This window comes from Miniopterus schreibersii, assembly GCF_964146895.1.
Source record: "Miniopterus schreibersii genome assembly, chromosome: 1".
Lineage (NCBI taxonomy): Eukaryota > Metazoa > Chordata > Mammalia > Chiroptera > Miniopteridae > Miniopterus > Miniopterus schreibersii.
In genome coordinates, this window is record NC_138101.1 from 105,616,974 (window position 1) to 105,635,294 (window position 18,321).

General features: G+C 52.6%; 1 protein-coding gene across 1 annotated transcript in view; it reads right to left on the reverse strand.

The window, feature by feature from the left end:
* SEMA7A (semaphorin 7A (JohnMiltonHagen blood group)) overlaps nt 1-18,305 on the reverse strand; it is a 33,352-nt gene extending 15,047 nt beyond the window's left edge. The window contains exons 1-2 of the mRNA XM_081136221.1: nt 18,301-18,305; nt 8,898-9,114 (exon numbers count right to left, since the gene is read on the reverse strand). Of these exons, the coding sequence (XP_080992347.1) occupies nt 8,898-9,114; nt 18,301-18,303 (220 nt within the window). The 5' untranslated portion in view covers nt 18,304-18,305. The remainder of the gene's footprint in view (nt 1-8,897; nt 9,115-18,300) is intronic.
* Between the last annotated feature and the right edge of the window lie 16 nt (nt 18,306-18,321).

The window sequence follows — 18,321 nt, forward strand, 5'->3', positions numbered from 1 at the left end:
CGGGCTAAGGGGCGTATCCTCCTGCCCGCCAAGGTCAGCTGTGGGTGGGAGGGGAGGATATCTCATGTGTGGACTAAGCCCTGACTCCAAGAAGCCTTGTGCTCCTTTTGGCAGCTGGGCGGCTTGTTGGCTATGACCATGACCAGGGGCTGGACCTGACTTCCTGACTTCAGTTTCCTCCTCTGTGGATCGGAAGGGCTAGTACTTGTTAAGGTCTAGGTTTTATGATTTTATGATGCACCATCAATCTTGGAATAAATCACAAAACAATCAGGGTTAAGTTTACAGGTCGTTTTTGGAAAGTGTGGGACTGTGAGTGCTGCCAAAGTGAGAGACAGCTTTCTGGAGGTAGAGGCAGCAGAAGAAGCCACATCCTCATCTGTACCCACCAACTGGCCCATCAAATCCCCCAACCACCCTGCAGTGTTTAAGTGAGCGTGGGTATACAAGCCTGATGTGGAGGTGTCCCCATTTTATAGACAGGAAAACTAAGGCCCTTCCAAACCAGCTCTGGGCCACTGTGCTCGAAGGATCAGGTTTGGCCAGTGGGGAGACCAGCTGAGGCAAAGGCTTGGAGGAAAGGGGCAGTTGAAAAGCAAGCGGGGGGGGGGGGGGGGACGACACTGAGCTGAGCCAGATTCAGGGGCTCAGGGAGGGAAGGTTAGCACTGAGACCCGGCTGGAGCAGAGAGGAGGCAACATGTCCAAGGAAGGCAAGAAGCCCAGGATGAACATCATGTCCTATCTACCTTCCACCTGTTCGTCAGCCCAGCAGGTTCTAAAAGCCCCAGAATGAGGCCAAGGTCAGCTGGTGGCTCCTTCAAAGGAAACAATAGACAGAGCTTCAGGGCCTGCCCTTGGGCTCAGAGCCAGGGCAAGGGTGGCAGAGAGGGCAGAAGATGGCTAGTGGACGGAGGGAGGCAGGATGAGAAAGCCATTGAGAAACAGGTTTCCCAGCTCAGCATAGCCTGGGCCAGCCATGGGTGGGTAGAGGAGGCAGTGCAAGGGGAGCCGGCGAGGGAGAGCTAGCAGGGGCTGGGCTGCCAGCGCTGCATGTCACCAGAACCAGGGCTGCCAAAGGAGGAAGAGGATGATGGTGGCAGTGATACCTCTACCTACCACCTAACCTCCCACAGCACTCACTATGTGCCAGGCATTATTCTAGTGATCTGGGGATATATTAATTCATTTAATAATCACTGAACTCTTACGAGGTAAGTTCTCTTATTATCCCCATTTTACAGATGAGGGCAGCAAGACAAAGAAAAATTGAGTAACTTGCCCAGGATCACACCGCCGTTAAGTGGTGGAAAGAAGGTTGAAACTCAGGCAGACTGACTCTGGAACCTGTGCTTATAACTCTGTGCTCCATAGAGGGGCCCTTGGAAGTTTCCAGGCCAGACCCTCCCGTACAAATGAGGAGACTAAGGCACAGAGAGGGTATAGCCTGCTCAGACACCTCCTGGCCAATGAAGCCCTGACCTCCGTCCAATGATGCCCTAAGGAGAGTGTTTAAGTGAGCATGGATATACAGGCCTGATGTGGGGGTGGGAGTAGATCTAGGGGTGCAGCACAGCACTGAGTGCTGACCAGCATGACTAATTGGGAAGATAAGTCTACCGAGATCTCTGACCAGAAACAGAACATACTCTCTGGTCTTGGGCAGACCACAGTGAAGGGCAGGGTATACTCACAAACCCTTCTTTAATACATGCCCAGCAAGGTTCCCACCAGCCAGCACTGGCAAAAACACTCACCTCTTGGGTGTGGAGAAAAGGGAACCCTCGTGCATTGTTGGTGGGAATGCAGACTAGTGCAGCCACTATGGAAAACAGTATGGAGGTTCCTCAAAAATTTAAAAATAGAACTACCATATGACCCAGCAATTCTACCTCTGGATATTTATCTGAAGAAACCCAAATCACTACTTCAAAAAGATATATGCACCCCTATGTTATATACAATAGCCAAAATATGGAAGCAACCTAAGTGCCCATCAGTGGACAATTAAATAAAGACAATGTGGGACATACACACAATGGAATATTACTCAGCCATAAAAAAGAATGGAATCTTACCATTTACCACATTGATGGACCTAGAGAGTATTATGCTAAGTGAAATAAGTCAGACAGAGGAAGACAAATACTATATTATTTCGCTTATATGTATAACCTAAAAAAAGAAAAATAAGAGAACGTACAAAACAGAAACAAATTCATAGATATACAGAATAAACTGATGGTTGCCAGAGCGGAGGGGAGTTGGGGGGCTGGGTGAAAAAGGTGAAGGGATTAAGAAGTACAAATTGGTAGTTATAAAACAGTCATGGGATGTAAAGTACAGCATAGGGAATATGGTCAATAATATTATAATAATTACGTATGGTGCCAGGTGGGTACTAGACTTAGGGGGCGATCAGTTTGTAAGTTATATAAATGTCTAATCACTATGCTATACACTTGAAACTAATATAATATTGAATGTCAACTGTAATTGAAATTTTTTTAAATTAAATTCTAAAAACACCTCTACCCCTGGCTCCTCAGTTCAAGAACCTGCCATGGCTCCCCACTGCTCATCCCAGCAGGGCCAGCCTCCTTTACAGAGGACAGGGCATGAAGGCAGAGAGACAAGTGGAGGGAGGCCAAGAGCTGAGGCCAGGGGTAGGCTTAGGCAGAAGACAGCCCTGGTCCCAGCCATGCCTGTCTCACTAGGTAGCCCTGGGCAAGTCCCTGTCATCCCCAGGCCAAGCCAAGGCTAGGGCTGGACAAGTAGGGACAGATGAGATAGTAGGGAGGGCCAGGACTGAGGTAGGTTAAATCCCATGTCAGATAGGGAGACATTTTAGAATAGGTTCCCAGGGCACTAACAGTGTGCTGAGCTTATCATGGTGACCTTCCTTTCTCAGTCAGGCCCAGAAGACAAACAACATAAGCAGCTCTCTGTGCCACACTCTGCCCCTACCCCACACCCCTGGCCCTGACCCCAGCTTGGTTCCTCCCTCTCCCCAGGAAGTCTTCCCCAGTTGTACCACTCCACACTGACCCTTCCTGCTCTCACCCCATTACAGTCCTTGGCTGTATCTACTGGTCCTTCCTGACCTCTCCTGGTACCCTCCCTAGTCACTGGCAGCAGGCCGACCTCTCCTGGCACCTGGGTGCTGCCCAAGGACAGACCCAGGGCTTCTCCTCCCCTCTCGCCAAGGAGAGCTGAACATAGACCTAGGCACGCACGGGGCAGGGGCTACTTGCCCTCCATGATGAGGGCTCCTCTGGGGCTCCTGGCACAGAGCTCCCCCAAGTACCTGACTGGAAGCAGGGGGTGCAGGAGGCACTCAAGATCAGCCTAATCCCAGGCTGCTTTGGAGGTTAAACCCAGATTAGCCCAAGTTGTGACACAGATCAACCTGCCCCTAAAACACCCCCACCCCAGGCCCAGCTGCCCTGAGGAAAAAGCCAGAAGAGGTGCATTGAGCTGGCCCAAATCTAAGGTCCTGAAGGGAGGAAGGTCATGACCAATAGGCTCCTGGGAGCAGATAATGCCGAGGCAGGAAGAGTCTGGGCTCAGCTGAGCCAGCCAAGGAGGAAAGGGACTCAGGGAACTCCAAGCCTGGGACAGAGAATGAAGGCAAACAGACAAGTGGAGGGACACCAAGAGCTGAGGCCAGGAGCAGAAGACATAGCCCTGACCCCAGCTATACTCATCCCACTAGGTGACCTTGGGCAAGTCCCTGTTATCACTGTCCTCAGTTTCCCCATCTGTGGAACCTGTGGTTAGCTCAGCTGATCTGATTTTTTTTTTTTTTTCTGACGTCCTAAACTCTGTCCTGTCAGGTTGTGTGGGTTGAAGTCACGTCATGCAAGAAGGCTCCTTGGAGGAAGTGAGATAGCACTGGCAGAGAGGAATTAGAGGGTGAACAGTGTGCAGGAAGGGTTGACCAGTAGGGTAACAGCCCTGAGGCAGGAAAATGTGGGGAACTGGTGAATAGTGAGGAAAGAAGTGTGGAAGATAAGGTGGGAGTGGCGCCAGGATACCATGTAGGACTGGAGAAGTGGCAGCTCTGTCTCTGTGTGTCACAGGAGGAACTCTCAACATAGTGACGCAGAAGGATAGAGGAGCCTCACAGAGGCCAGGGCCCAGGCCAAGGCTGGGGAAAAAAGAACGTAGAGGCTGACTGGAGGGGGAGAACCACCCCCTTCCTCATACCACAGGGGACAGGGAGGGGATGGATCTCCTGGTCCCTCATGGCTTGAGCTGGCTAGGGAAGGGGGAAGCCCATTTTGGGGGGGCCAAACAGGGGCCACACTCCTCCATGCCCTAGAAGGATCCCTTCTTCCCCTGTTCTGAGAGACAGAAGGCTTCTGGGGCAGCCAGGCCTTGCCAAAAAAGGAAACCAAGAGAAGGGGAAGTGTCTAGCCCCAGAATTGGCAACTAAAGCAGGGGAAGTGTGGTCAGTCTCCTGTGACACAGCTAGAAAGCCCTGCAGTGGCTGAAATGAGTGACATGGGGCAGGGGGAGGAAGACAGGATATCAGCTGGGGCCCCAGCTATCAACACAAGGGCCACCCACTCCCACCACTGTCCCCTCCAGGTAACTGGGCCCCATTCCCTGGGCTGAGCCTCTGCTTCCCACCTGCATACTGGGGGCTCTGGCCTGGCCCTCCTCATAGAAGGGTGCCCAACTCTCCCTGTTTCTCTCAGCCTGAGGAGTGATCTATCCCCACTAAGGAAGTGAAGGTTCCTGGAAGGGGCAGCTCGTCAGAGGAAGGGCATCTGCCCCTACCCCCCCAGCAGGACCAGGCTGGTGCCAAGGCTCCCTTCCATGGAAAGTCTCTACCAAGGAACAGGGCTCAACTGTCCCCCATAGTCAGGTGACCAGGGAAAAGCCTTGGTCTCCCAGGTCCCAGCCCCAGCTTCCCATCAGGAAGCTGTGACACTGGGGAGATCTTTCCTGAAAGCCATGGTCCTTCCTCCCCACTGCTGGGCTGGCTGTGGAAGGTCAGGTGGCTGAGCTCAGATGTCCCCTCCTGCAAGAAACCTTCCCGAAACCTGGAGGCCAAGGCTGACTCAATGTCTCCCACCCACTGCCTCCTCCTCTCCTGGTCCTAGTTGTAAGTTTTAGGGTCAGAAATCCTGCCATACCAGGTGCTTCCTCCTGTCCCTCCCCTCCCCCAGGTGGCTCCTGCTCCACCTGCCATTATGGCATACCATCTTTCAGAAAGCCCTCCCTAATTGGCGATACTGGGTTAGGTACCTCCCACAGCTGCCCTCTGACACATTTCATTGTAACTGCAAGTTGACCTGCCTGCTTCCCCGTCTACACTGAGAAGTCTACGGACTTGTCTAGTTTCTCATCCCTGGGTCCCCAAGCACAGTCTCATAACTAGTACAGGTTGGCCCCAGCAAATGTCAAATATCAAAAATGCTGAAATATTATGTCTACCTTTTAGGCCACAAACCAATACGCCACTTCCTCCAGCTGATCCTCAGCTCATGAGAGAAAAAGATAGAAAAGAAAAAGATAAAAAAAAACTTAAGGATTTCCCTTGACTTCCCAGGTTTCAATTTCTCCTCACAGCTAAGATCTGAACGGGCCACCAGAGCCTCTGTTCATCCCAAAGAAGCAAGAATCCCAGGGAATTAGTGCTCTGATAAGTATAACTCCTTCCTCTACCCACATTTGAGGAAACTGAGGCTCAGAAAAAATCAAGCCCTTGCCCAGAACCACACAGAAAATCAGGCCAGAGCTGGGATCTCTTTCCCTCACACCATGGTTATGTTGGGCCCATGCCAGCCTGCTCTCAGAACCTTCACTATTCAGGACAGAGGGGTCACAGACCTTGGCAGAAAGTTCCTAGGGGCATCACAGAGCATCTCTCTCATCTCTCCCAGCCTAGGACATCCCCCCTCTTCTCCTGGGAACTGACCCCTCCCTGTTCTGCAGGGAGGTTCACCCTGAAGGTGAAGAGCACATCTAAGTCCCCAAAGGGGCAAGGATTTTCACGGAAATGCTGATACTTAGGGAGTCCCAGCTGTGGCCTCATCCCTTGGAGGTGACAACAACCCCTGCCCTGGGAAGCAGCTCCATAATGGCTTCCCCAGCAGCCTCCAAATCAACAATAACATCCTGTTGTTTAATTGGACAAGGGAGAGGCAGAACCGGCTGGGCAGGTAGAGACTGAAGACTTGGGTTCTGTTTCTCCTTGGGGCAGTCTGGTTTATCTCTGACCTTGGGGGTCAGGTCCTTCCTGAGCTTCTCCATCTCCTCCAACTGGGGATGAAATGAGAGAGGGGTGCAGAGCTTCCACAGGCATGCCAATCTCCTGCCTTCACCTGCAACCCATTCCTCTCCAGCGCCTGCTTGCGGGAAGGTCAGGTCCAAACAGTCCTATCTTTGACAGGCTCATGTGCCAGTAACAGCCCTCACGGGACAACTTCCACAGCCCTTCCTGCTCTGGTGAGCTCTGAGGGTCAGAGACAGGTGTGGAGCTCAAGGGCACCCAGCAGGTTAGTGCTGGCACATCTCTCCCTGCCCAGAGCTGCTGGGCCAGAACACAATATGCTGGAGAGGTCTCAACCTTGGACAAGTGAAGGCTGGGGCCCTCCCAGAACTCCCTAATTTAATCTTTCCCTAGGGTGTAGGGGTCTATGAAGCAGAAAATAAGTGACAAAGAAGAGCCCTCCATAGTTGTTCCAGTCCCCACACCTGTCTTGGCTTAAAACTAAAACCCCAACCTATGCCTCATAGAGAAGTGGCTCCAGAACCACCATTATCCTTGATATGGTTGTTCCTGCAGGCTACCCCCACCCACTGGTAGACAGGAACCTAGGCCTATACTACAGCAAGGCCAGGAGGATCCTCCTCTCACCCCACTTCTGGGTTTGCCCTGCCCAAGCCCATTTCTGTCCATGTGTCACCCCACAGGAAATAGAAGACAGATGTCAGCCAAGCATACCATCACCAGCTGGTGGTCCTGAGGAACAAGCGGATGGCAGGGTCAGCCTGGCCAGTGGGGTGCCTGGCACTGATGAAGAAGACTACAGGCTGCCTGTTCTAGGGGTTGACAAGTGAGGGGTTGAAAGACCGCAGCAGGGGACATTAGTATATTACCAAGCAGAGGGCACAGCCAGAGTGGCTATTACAGTGAAGTGTGTGCAGGGGAAAGAGAGGTGGAGCTGGGTTGGGAGCTTTGAAAAGTGGGCAAAAGAACTGAAAGCAGCTTCAAATAGCCTCAGGGTGGAAAGACTAAGTGCCCAAGATGGGGAGGTACATATTAAGTGCTAAGAAATAGGTGTGCCTTAAATATGTGGGCGGAGGGGTCTTGGGAAGTCTTGGGGAATGGAGGCAAGCAGAGCCGAATGCAGGGGTTTGGAGCAGGGGGAGATGCTAGAACACTTAGACATGTCATTTATCCCCTTGGGAGGGCCCAAATGCTGTCCAGGAGAGCCAAGGGTCTGACCCAAGGCAAAGATGCTGGGATGGCCTAGGCCTATACTACAGCAAGGCCAGGAGGATCCTCCTCTCAGGAAGCCTGGGTTGGAGGTCCACCTGCCTGCTGCAGGAACACTTCTGGCTGGGTAACAGAGCTGGCCCCCAGAGTTCCTCCTTCATGGCCAAGAAGTTGCCTAAATCCATTTCCCCTCCCTAACGCAGTGCTAGCACTGGTCCTGTGCCAGATCAGAGCCCTTGTCTGCACTGTGAGCTCAAACGTTGCCCAGTGACCTTGGGCAAGTCACATTCTCTCCACTGCAGCTGCAGTTCAGGCCACTGGTTTTGTGTGTGTGTGTGGGGGGGGGGGGGTTCCCTCACTCTGCTAAGAATACCTGCCCCAGATAATGCTCAGGCTCTGGCAATCCCTGCAAACCGCCTCAGGCATCAAAGGGCCCTGTGAGGGCCAGACCTGGCATGTTCTCCAACCCCCACCCTGAGTCCACCTCCATCACTGGCAGCCGCAGCACCGCCAAATTTGGGGAAGGAACCCAAATTTGGTCCTGCGGGTGGGAAACATTTGTGTGCAATGCAGGGGAGGGGAGCTCAGTGCCTCACCGTTAAAGCCTCAAACCCCACCTAGCCGGCTTTCTGACCCATTTTATAAGGGTTTTAAACTAAGGCACCCCAGAGGGAGATTCCGGTCCTTCAAGCTTGCACATCCACCACAGTCAAAAAGCTGCAGCCCCCCCCCCATATCCGCTGCCCGGGGTCCCAACGGCCGCGCCCCATCCAACGCTGTGCCCCCCACACTGCCGCCTATTCCTGGTAACAACGGCCACGTGCGGCCAGGGTGAGGTGGGGGGATCGGCCGGTGCTGGTGCGGGCATTGCAGAGATAGCTAGCGCCTAGGTGCCCCAAGCTTCCGCACCGCACCAAGTCCCAGCACACGACAGGGTACCCACCCCTTTACCGGCCGGGCCCTGGGCCCTGGGCCCTGGGCGGGGGCGGGGGCAGGCAGCGGGGTCTTTGTTCCCACAGCCAGAGCGGAGCAGTGGCAGCAAGGGGTCCGCGCCCCCCTCTCTGGCCCAGCCTGAGCCCCTTGCGACAGCGGAGCCCGCAGCTCAGGAAGAACGTGGGTGGAGGTCCCAGCTGGAGAGTCTTGCACAGAGGCCCGGAGCAGGAGGACGACGAGCGCCTCTGCGCAGAGAGGGGCCCGCTCCCTTCCTCTGTGCCCTGGCGGACTTGGAGCCACTTAGCTGGGGTTCCGGCCCCACCGCCCGCTCCCCGCAGCGTTCCAGCAGCTCCAGTGTGCCAGAGCGCACTCATCCAGACCCACATGCTTTCTGAGAGGAGCGCCCAGACCCGCAGAGCCTCGCGCACGCACTCCCTCCGGTGCCGGCACACTCTGCACCCACCCCGCTAGGCATCGGATCCCCCCTCCACCCGCCGCGCGGCGCCACCTACCTTTCCAGACAGTGGAGATTCGGGGTCCGCTCCTCGGGTGGCCTTGGGTGTCGGCCGCTGCCCAGAGCAGCAGCAGTAGCAGCCGCAGCGGGCCAGGAATGCAGTAGCGCAGGACTCCGAGGGAGGTGCATCCGGGCGGAGGCGGTGTCATCCCGCGGCCCGCGAGCGACTGCAGCCAGCAGTGGAGACTGAGCCTGCACCGGAGCACTGGCTGATACTAGCACCAAGAGGCGGAGTCAAACGCCTGACCCCACCCCACCCCTCCCCCGCCCTTCACAGCCTTACTCGCCTCCGGCTACCCCAGCGGGAAGCAGTGCCCACCGCCAGGGGAACCTTCCTCATCCCCTATCTGGCCGTTCCACGGGAAAACCCGGGCAACCGAGACAAGACAGACTTGTGGTCTTCCGTGATCCAAGGTAGTCCTGTTCCCTCTCAGGGCCTCAGATTCACTCCCTCTAGCCAATGAAAAGATTTGGCATAGAAGTTGGGGATGACCTCCCTGAGGTACAGACAAGTTTACCAGGCAACCTCGCTAATGGCCAGCTCAGTGGTTTGGACCCTGAAGGCTGTGGCTCTCAGAGGGTAGGTTGGCCTGAGTGGACGTCTCCCTCTGAGCCTATAAGCAGGAGCAAGATGCTTCCCCCTAAGGTGGGTGAATGGCAGAGGGTGATGAACTGTGGGAAGCACTCAGCACCCCATCATTGCTCTGCTGTGAAAAGGTGGAATTTTCATCTTGGCCTGGTTCCCTCCCTTCCCTTCCCTCTCTCTCCCTTCCCAAACCAGCAGCCTTCTGGGCTGCCTCCCCGCAGCCAGCTGGTGTGTGCTCAGAAAATCCAAACTAATTTCCATGTGAGTGCAGGGGGATATAATCAACAAGGCCCCTTACCCAAGCAGGAAGAGAGGGAGCATCATGAATGCTTAGGACTCACTGTGAGGAGGAAGAGTCAGACAAGCTCTAGGGGATCTCTGCTTACCAGCTACATAGGGCTGAGCTACTGAAGACAACCTGGTGATCCCCTGCAAGGTTCAGGCCCAGTTCCTGTCCCTCTGCAGTCACCTGAGCAGCCCAGGCAGTTCTCCCATCAGCTCTGCCTAAAGAGGGCCAGACATTCCACCTTGGCTTGTGCCTGAAGGAGCCATGGATGGGAAATCCACTTATCCAGGGCTTAAGAGATGTCTCTCCCCAGGTGGACTGCACTGAGAGGACACAGGGTGAGGAGGAGGTAGCAAAGATGCATGTGAGCCTCCAGGACCCACACACTTAGCTGGACTTGATTTATACACTGGAGACACTAGCTAAGACAGGAAGCAGGCTGCTCTGGTCCAGTCTCAGCTCCCAGCCCTCTAACCTGATGTACATCCAGGAAAGTATTGTTATCAGGAAGTTTTGATTTACCATTCCAAATTTTGTTTCCAGCTATCCCCTCTGTCTTCCCTAAGAGTCCCAAGATACCCCAATAGGCCAAAAGGGTAAATCAAGATGCCACCAGAGACAGTACAGGGCTAGGTTCCTGGTAGACTGAGTGGGGCCAACAGCTTCATAATGTCCAGAGGTATACTGCCCCAAAGAGAGGGAGGCTGTGGATAATTCAAGAGTCCCTCCCCAGGCCTGCACCCACACCTGTGGCGTGTGCTGCACAGGCTAGCCTCCAAGACTGACACTGTTTCCGGCCTAGGGCCTCATCTGCTGAGCTTTATGGCCCCATATCTGCCCTCTCTGCAAACATAAGCAAATTAAGAAATTGCCTGCCCCTGCCTTTAAGAACTGAGAATTCATAATTAATGATAACGCTACTCATGTGCACAGCAACTCACAACACACAACCCACTTCCACCTACATTCCCCCTGTAGTCCTACATTCTCCCCCTCAGTGAGAAAGCATAACCCCATGTTAGAGAAGGAAACTGAGGCACAGAGAAGGAGGGATCTACTCAAGGTCAGCTAGTGGAGCCAAGATGGAAACCTGGGTTTTCTGACTCTAATGGCAATAGCTAAGACTAAGGTTACTATGTTCTGTGCATGTTTCTTAGCCTCATTTTAAACTTATTTCACCTTTAGAATCTTTTGAGGTGGGTGCTAGTATTTGGCTCCTTATGCAAACAAGGAAACCAGGGAACAGAGAGGGAATGTGATGTCCCCAAGGTCACAGTTAGTTAGAGAAGGGTTGAGATTAACACTCAAGTAGTGTCTCTGGAGCCTATACCCTTACCTTCTACATCATAATGCTCTTAATGCAATGTCCCCTTTTGCTGCTGCTGCCACCTGTATTAGACTGGATTCTGGATCCAAATGATCCTCCGAAAGACTGGGACAGGGCCCAGGTTACCGGGTGCTGGGCAGGAGGGTAGGCCAGGGTCTAAGCTCAGCCTTCCAAGCAACAAGGCAGCAGATGGAAACTGGGGCAGATGCCAGGCATTTTTTTCCCCCCAGGCTGGGGTAGGGGTGAGGGGATAGTGCTAAAGACCATCCCACCCCATGTCCCAGGGTAGGCCTCTGGCTGGGTTCCTCCATGGCCAGCTCAGCATCTGCTTCACCACCAGTGGGCATCCCTGAGCCAGCCAGTCTAGGGGCAAAGGGCCAGGGCCAGATGGCAGCCTACTCCTACTTGACTACAGGCAGCCAGGGGAGGTAAGAACTAGACCCACAAGAGAGGGCAGCTAGACTATGGGCATAGAGGAGAGCAGGTACCCCTCTATGAGGTGGAGGGAGGACAGGACCAGTGTTTGTGTGTGGCCTCCCTGCCTGAGGAGGTGGTGACAGGAACCTGCCTACCTCATTGGCAGCCACGGCTGGCTCCTGGGCCTTAAACAACGACAGGGCACAATCCCCACTCCCAGACAACAATGGGCAATGGACCAGCAAAGGAAGCAACAGATGTGGATGCTGACAGGTCTGAAGGGGAGGCACACTCCTGTCCTCTTCCCCATAACTCCAAATATGGGGGATTGCAGGGAAGAGGCCAAGAGAAAGCAATGATATGGGGACTCCTATCTAGGAGAAAAATACCGTGATGGGCTATTCCCTGTATGGCAGCTAAGGCAGAGCCAAATCCAATAAGGCTCCTTGGGAAATCAGAGAAATGGACACATACATCCCTGAGGTCCACAAGCTCAAAGCAGCAGAGGCAGCCTTCCAAGCAAAGCCTTTCAGAGTCCTACTCAAAGCATTCTTCCACTATCCAAGCTTCCTCTGACACCCTCCTCAGCCCTGACTCCATGACTACACTTGGTCTTCAAAGGAGTAACCCACCCCTAACAAGAGGCCTGTGGGAGGTTAAGGATGGAGGTATAAGGAGCCCAAGCCCACAACAGCCCTTCATGCTAGATCCATCCAGGCTACAAAGCCTCAGAGTTCGATGCCCACCCAGACCTTCTGGCTACTACTACCAACGGCAACTCTGGTGGGGGTGGGAGCCGTGACAGGGCACAGGCTTTGTCTACAGGGCAGTTGCTACCGTTCCAGCCTACAGGGCATTGAGATTGCGGCACGTGCGCCACCTGGTGGCCACTAACATACAGAGCAGCAACTTAGCAGAGAGTGTAGATAGATAAACTTTGTATATACTCTCAAATCTTTCTGGAGACAAACTCCTCCCTCCCCCCCACCTCCAACCCTAAATCCATCTCAGAGCCTCCATTCTCAGGGCCCAAGGCCTGAGGCACAGCAGGATCTCGTGGGAGCCATGTGGAAGCCATCTAGACTAACAAAGTCTCCTGACTAGATATGGCTGGGAGGCCAAAAACAAGTCCCAGCTTGGCCACGGACCCAAGTTAAGCAAGGCCCTGCTCCTGCCCAGGCCTCCATTTCTTTATTTACAAACTGAGAAAGAGGAGCTAAAACAGTTCTTCTTCAGGTCTATCTCTTATCTAGGCCAGAGATACACAAAGTTTTCTATCTTCTGCACTGCCTTCTGGTTTGTAGGTTGAAATAAATATACTTTAAAACTATCCCTGCAGGATAGAAGGTATCCCAAGACCCTCCCAGCCCTGATGTGATCCTTGGGCCTGCTGGGGCCACCTGAGTGAGGAAAAGAAATGCATGCAACCACATGGTCTCCCACAAACATTCACTTTCTTTCATGGATATGGTGATCGAAGAAGCCCTATTCTTGAGATTAGAATTCTCAGAGGTCATTCAGTCCAACCTGGGAGCCCCTTACAGCAGCCTTTATGGTGGTCATGAAGCCACTGCTTACATACCTCCAGTGACAATGAACTCGCCCTCATGGCAATCTGGCCCATCTTGTTTAGCTCTGACACAAAGCCTTCTCCCCAGAGGAAGACACCCCCTTCCCCCAGCAGTCCTAAATCTGTCCTCCAAGGCCACAAAGACCATGTATAATCTCTATTCCTGGAATAGAGCCGTTTGGGGATTTCAACACAGAAGCCATACTCTTCTAAATCTACTTTTTCATAAATAACCCCAGTTCCAAGTAGGTCCCTCATGGGGCTTTGCTTGTTCTCTCTAATCCTGCTTGATTCCTAGGATATCAATCATTTAACAAACTTCTACTGAGACCCTCCTAGGTGCTAGGCAGCCTGGTTTGTGTCCACTTCCTTCAAAGATCTAGTATTGGATCAGAATGCAACAGCTAGAGGAAAAACTGAGCAGTAAGAGGGCTAGAAAGGCTGACCTCTTCCCTCCTGATTACAATCCCTCCAAAGGCACTGCCATATTGAGCTGAGACACCAGGTTGTTAAATTCTGTTGATCTTAGCCCAGGGTCATCCTTGGGCTAATTCCCATCCAGTAGTGGCTTTCTGGGACACCAGGTGAGAAAGACTGAGTTTGAATCTGAACCCAGGAGAAGAAATGAGACACCATCCTCCATGAGAACAACTGGTTTTCTAGTCCCCATCACAGGACCATAGATTGTCCTTGTCACATTTGTTAGGGTTGCTTTGTTGTCAGGATCCTGACTCTGTTAGTCATCTAGAACATTCACCAGTCCAGCTCTGAGTGTCTGGCATCTCTGATATAAAAATGGTCATCCCAATTGAGGAAATTTTCAAACAGGACACAACTGAGGCCCTAAGAGGCTAGGGTGTCTGTGGAAGAGATCATAACCTCAGTGGGTTTGACTTAGAAGCCTGATTCCCCTCCAAGATTCAAGCTGCCACTTCCAGGATGGATGAGTGGTGAGCAGACCCTTCACCCCTTTGAGTGGCTACCAGGACCACCAGCCAGGCAGAAGGCCAGGTGGGTACACTGATGGGATTGCGCTGATACAATCCCACCCAGGCTCTGGAAAGGCCAGTTTCCCAGCACAGTCATGTCCTGTTAACAGGAAGCACTTATCTGTAAATGGAGATAATATCTACTTCTCAGGATCAACTGAGATGGCATATGTGAGCACCTAGCTCAATGGCTGGCACAGAGGGTACTTAATAAATGAGCACTATTATACTGCAATGCTGTTAGCCACTTTTGCCAAGGTAGAGGAGGGCAGTGTCTGGGTCTCTGCAGAAGGCATTTCAAGCAGAGGAAGCTGAGTCCTGTTACCAGCAACTGCAGAGCCTACAGAAGCCAGACAGGGACAGGTCCAGGGAAACGAGGGGCACAGCCAAAGTGACCTAACCCCAGCCCAGGGCGAGAGGGGGTAAACAGATAGAGGGAGGCCTAAATAACCCCCACCACACACATCCTCACCAAACATTTACTGCCAAGGCACAGGCAATGGGGCCACCTCAGGGTAGGGCTCTGGAAGCTTGGTCTGGGGCCCAGGCCAGATGGGGCTGAGAAGAGCAGAACCAGGGCCCATGTGCCCAACAAGCTGTGCCAGCCCAGCCAAATTTGAGTTATATCAGGAGAAGGGATCTGTTCAGAAAATTCACCCATCTCTGGATATTTGCATATTCTATTTCAGGGTCTCTTCCTCTCCCCTCCCCCCTTAGCTTCTTAGAAAAGTTCTCATGATCAATTCCAACTTTACCTCTGCTGAACCACAAAAGCTCGCTCTCAGCTCCCTCTCTCCTCGACTACCAACTAGAGTTCTCAGCCCTCCCTACTTCCACTGCCCCCACTTGTGCAGGCCTCAACCCCTGCAACTGGACTCCGGTTCCACTGTAGCATATCCCCAAGGTCACCATGGCTCAAGTCAGCAAGTCCAAGGTTAGCCATTGTTACTAGGTTTCTCTGTGGTCTCACACCACTGAACAAGCCTTCTCTGTCCAGATCCTTCCACTTCATCAGCTCAAATGACTCCTGCTCTTGCCTTTCCAGAAGCAGCAGATCCCACTCCCTTACATGTTCCATGTCCATCAGTCACCATTTCCTATAAAGTGGGTGCGCCTTCTCCCTTTGCCTGAAAAGCTGAATTCTCTTCTCACATGACACAGGCCCAATCTTCAACTTAAAACTTCCTGATCATTATCTCCTCCCTAGAAACATCCAACTGTCTATGACATCCCACATGGCTGTCCCATAGCACCTCAAGCTCAACATGTCCAAAACTGGACTTGCATTCCAAATTCTAACCCCGGTCCCTTGTTCTTGTTGCACCACCCATCTACACATTCACATCCTGCCTCCTCCCTCTCCTTCCACCCAGTCTGTCTTTCACGTCTCACATTCCTCTTCTCATCCCAGCTCCCCCTGCTACAGCTCTAGTTCAGGCTCTACCATGTTCCATCTGGTGGCAGCAAGCCTCCTAGCTGGTCTCCCAATCCCAGCCTTACTTTCCACAAATCCAGCCTCCACGCAGCTGTCAGATTGTCTCATACACACTTCTGGTCCCCCACTGCCCTGCCTAAAGCCATCCACAGGGTGCTCTTTGCCCTCAAGACTAAACCCAAGATTCTCAGCCTGATCAGACCCTGCACCATCTCCTACTCCTCCACACTCAGAAGCCACAGGCTGCAGTGGGAAGGATGCCAGCTTTGGTATAAGGCAGACCTGAGTTTCTAAGGACAACTTGTCCACTGCCTAACCATGAGATTATGGACAGATGATCTTACCTCTTAACCTCAGTGTCCCTTCCAATCCAACAAGTAGAGATAGTAATACTACTTAGCTTTCTCAAGATGTGGTATTACCAATTCCTAGTCTCTTCCCACCCACAACTCTCCTCTCCTCCCCAACTGCCAGGTCAGCCCACCATCAGTTCTAAGTGGACCACAACTTCCCCACTGGTCCCCCTCCCTCAAGCTTGGCCCACTCCCCATCTGTTCACACACAGCAACCAATATCCTTTCTAACATGCAAACCTGACTCTCTCAAATTGTCTTGTGACTCCCCACTGTCCTTAGGGTAAGTCCAAACTCCTTGCATGGCTTAAAATGATCTCTACTTCACAACCCACCCTCACACACAGGGCTACAGGAGCTGTGTTCTCCCCACATCCAGCCCACCTCAGCATGTACACCTTCCTGCTCAATTCCTCCTCACCCTTCAGGTCTCAGCTTAGATGTCGCTTTCTCCAAGAAACTCTCCCTCACACACACAGCCCCTAACCCTAACCCAAGTTAGCTCCCCTATCTACGAGTCCCATGCCTGCTGGACCAGCCTGGCCCGGGTCTCATCAGATGTTAGCATAAACTTTGTCTCTCTTACCAATGACCTGCTTCTGGGAGAGCAAGGATCAGATGATCCTTTTTCACTTGGCACAAAATAGAGGCTGAATGTTTGTTGAAAGGGTGAAGGGGACAATAGTAAGGAAGGAGTCCTTGGCGCATGGAAAACCCAGGCTCAGTAGAGGCACTTATCAGGCTAACCATATGTAATACATACGTAATGCTTCCTGCCACAGGAAGCAATGCCAACTTGCCAAAACCCTGGAGGAAAGAGCTGACAAAGAAGGGAAAGAGAAATTGTGGGGATGGCTCAATTCTGGGAAGCAGTATAACTGGTATTTGGAGGTTGGTCCCAAGGATAGGGCAGGGTTACTCAAATGTTCCACAGCATAAAAGGCAGGAAGTTACTGAGCTCCAGTGTCTTTGAAGGCAGTCCCTGGGAGCAGCGGGCGAGATGTGGCAGAAAGGAAACCACCTCTAGGGGGACAAGAAGGGCTGTGTCAGCCCCATTTGGCTAAGGCAAGCCCATGAGGATGGAACTGGCCCATTTCTACCACAAACAAGCCAGAGATATTGGGTTCAAAGACAGGGTTTCCTGGTCTTTGTCCCAACCACAAGAGGTTGTTGGGCTCTAGACAGCCCACTGAGGCACAAACGGGCTTGGCCCTTGGTGAGTTCAGTCTGTCTTCTCAGCCAATGCAAACACCTCTCAACATTAATTCTAGGATTGAGGGAAATGTGGAGAGACTTCACATTTTCTGGAGAAAGGAAAGCACACTGTGCTGTTCAGGCTATTTCTGGAATAGTGGGTCCTCCTGAGTATCTCCCTTTAGGAGTATCACTGATAAGCTGGAGGTCATCCAGAGAGAACAGGATATGCTGTTCTGAGGGGACCAAAACTGGAGGTCAAGGAGCAAGTGAATCACAGTCTCCTTAACTGAAGCAGTGCTAGTGAAGCAGAGGGAACAGGCTTGCCCTGTGTGCTCCCTCGGGGCAGAAAGGGGTAAAGGCTGGGAAACAAAGGGCAGAGGAAGCAGTCCTTATAAGTGGCAAACCTTTTGTCCCAGGTGACAAGCAGAAGTCAATGACCATGACTGTGATGCTATGAATGGAACAAACACCTGCCAAAGGCACAGGGCAAGGGCAGACCTCTGAGTAACTTCCTACTGAAACACAATCTGACGGGAAGAATTTTTCTCCTGACAAAGTAGTCAAAGCACATGAAACCCACTCTTTCCACTTGGACATGTCTGGAGTGCAGCAAGGAATGCCGTGCCAAGGGGAAAGCTCGGACAGATGGAACAGCACCTCAGTGTTGGTGCCCTCTCTTCAATATGAAACCTGAGACCTGTGCCTGTTGGTGGTGCTGTTTAATACTGTTATTTAACTGCTCTTGTATTTATGCCTTCAGGACAGAGAAGAGGGCCTTGCCTCCTGGCACAGCTTAGGCCTGGATTCTGGCATCACTAGAGAATAGCGTCAAAGAATGCCTGGTGAGACTAGGCTGGGGGAGGGACAAGGAATCTTTTGGAAGCCTCTAGGAGAGGAATTACTGTGGAGGTTAAGCTGCCCCTACCTGCTCCTCTGAAAGTGCACCTGGCCCCTGCTGAAACTGTCGTCATCTCAGAAGCACAAACCTTTTCTGGCGATAGCAGTAACACAGCAGACACTCTGGAGACTGGGCAGCAGCCTTGCTCCAGCCTTAGGCACATCCTGAGGATGCTGCATCCCAGAGTACCAAAGAGTCTGGGGACTATCACGGAAAACTTCTCCAGAAAGAGAATGTGGGCATCGCACAGCATCCCAAGACATGGGACTAAAATTGCCCACCCAGGGCCCAGAAGCAGGGGCCAGCCGTACTCCATGATATCACAACATCAAGATCTACACACCATGCTTGCCCCACTGCCTCC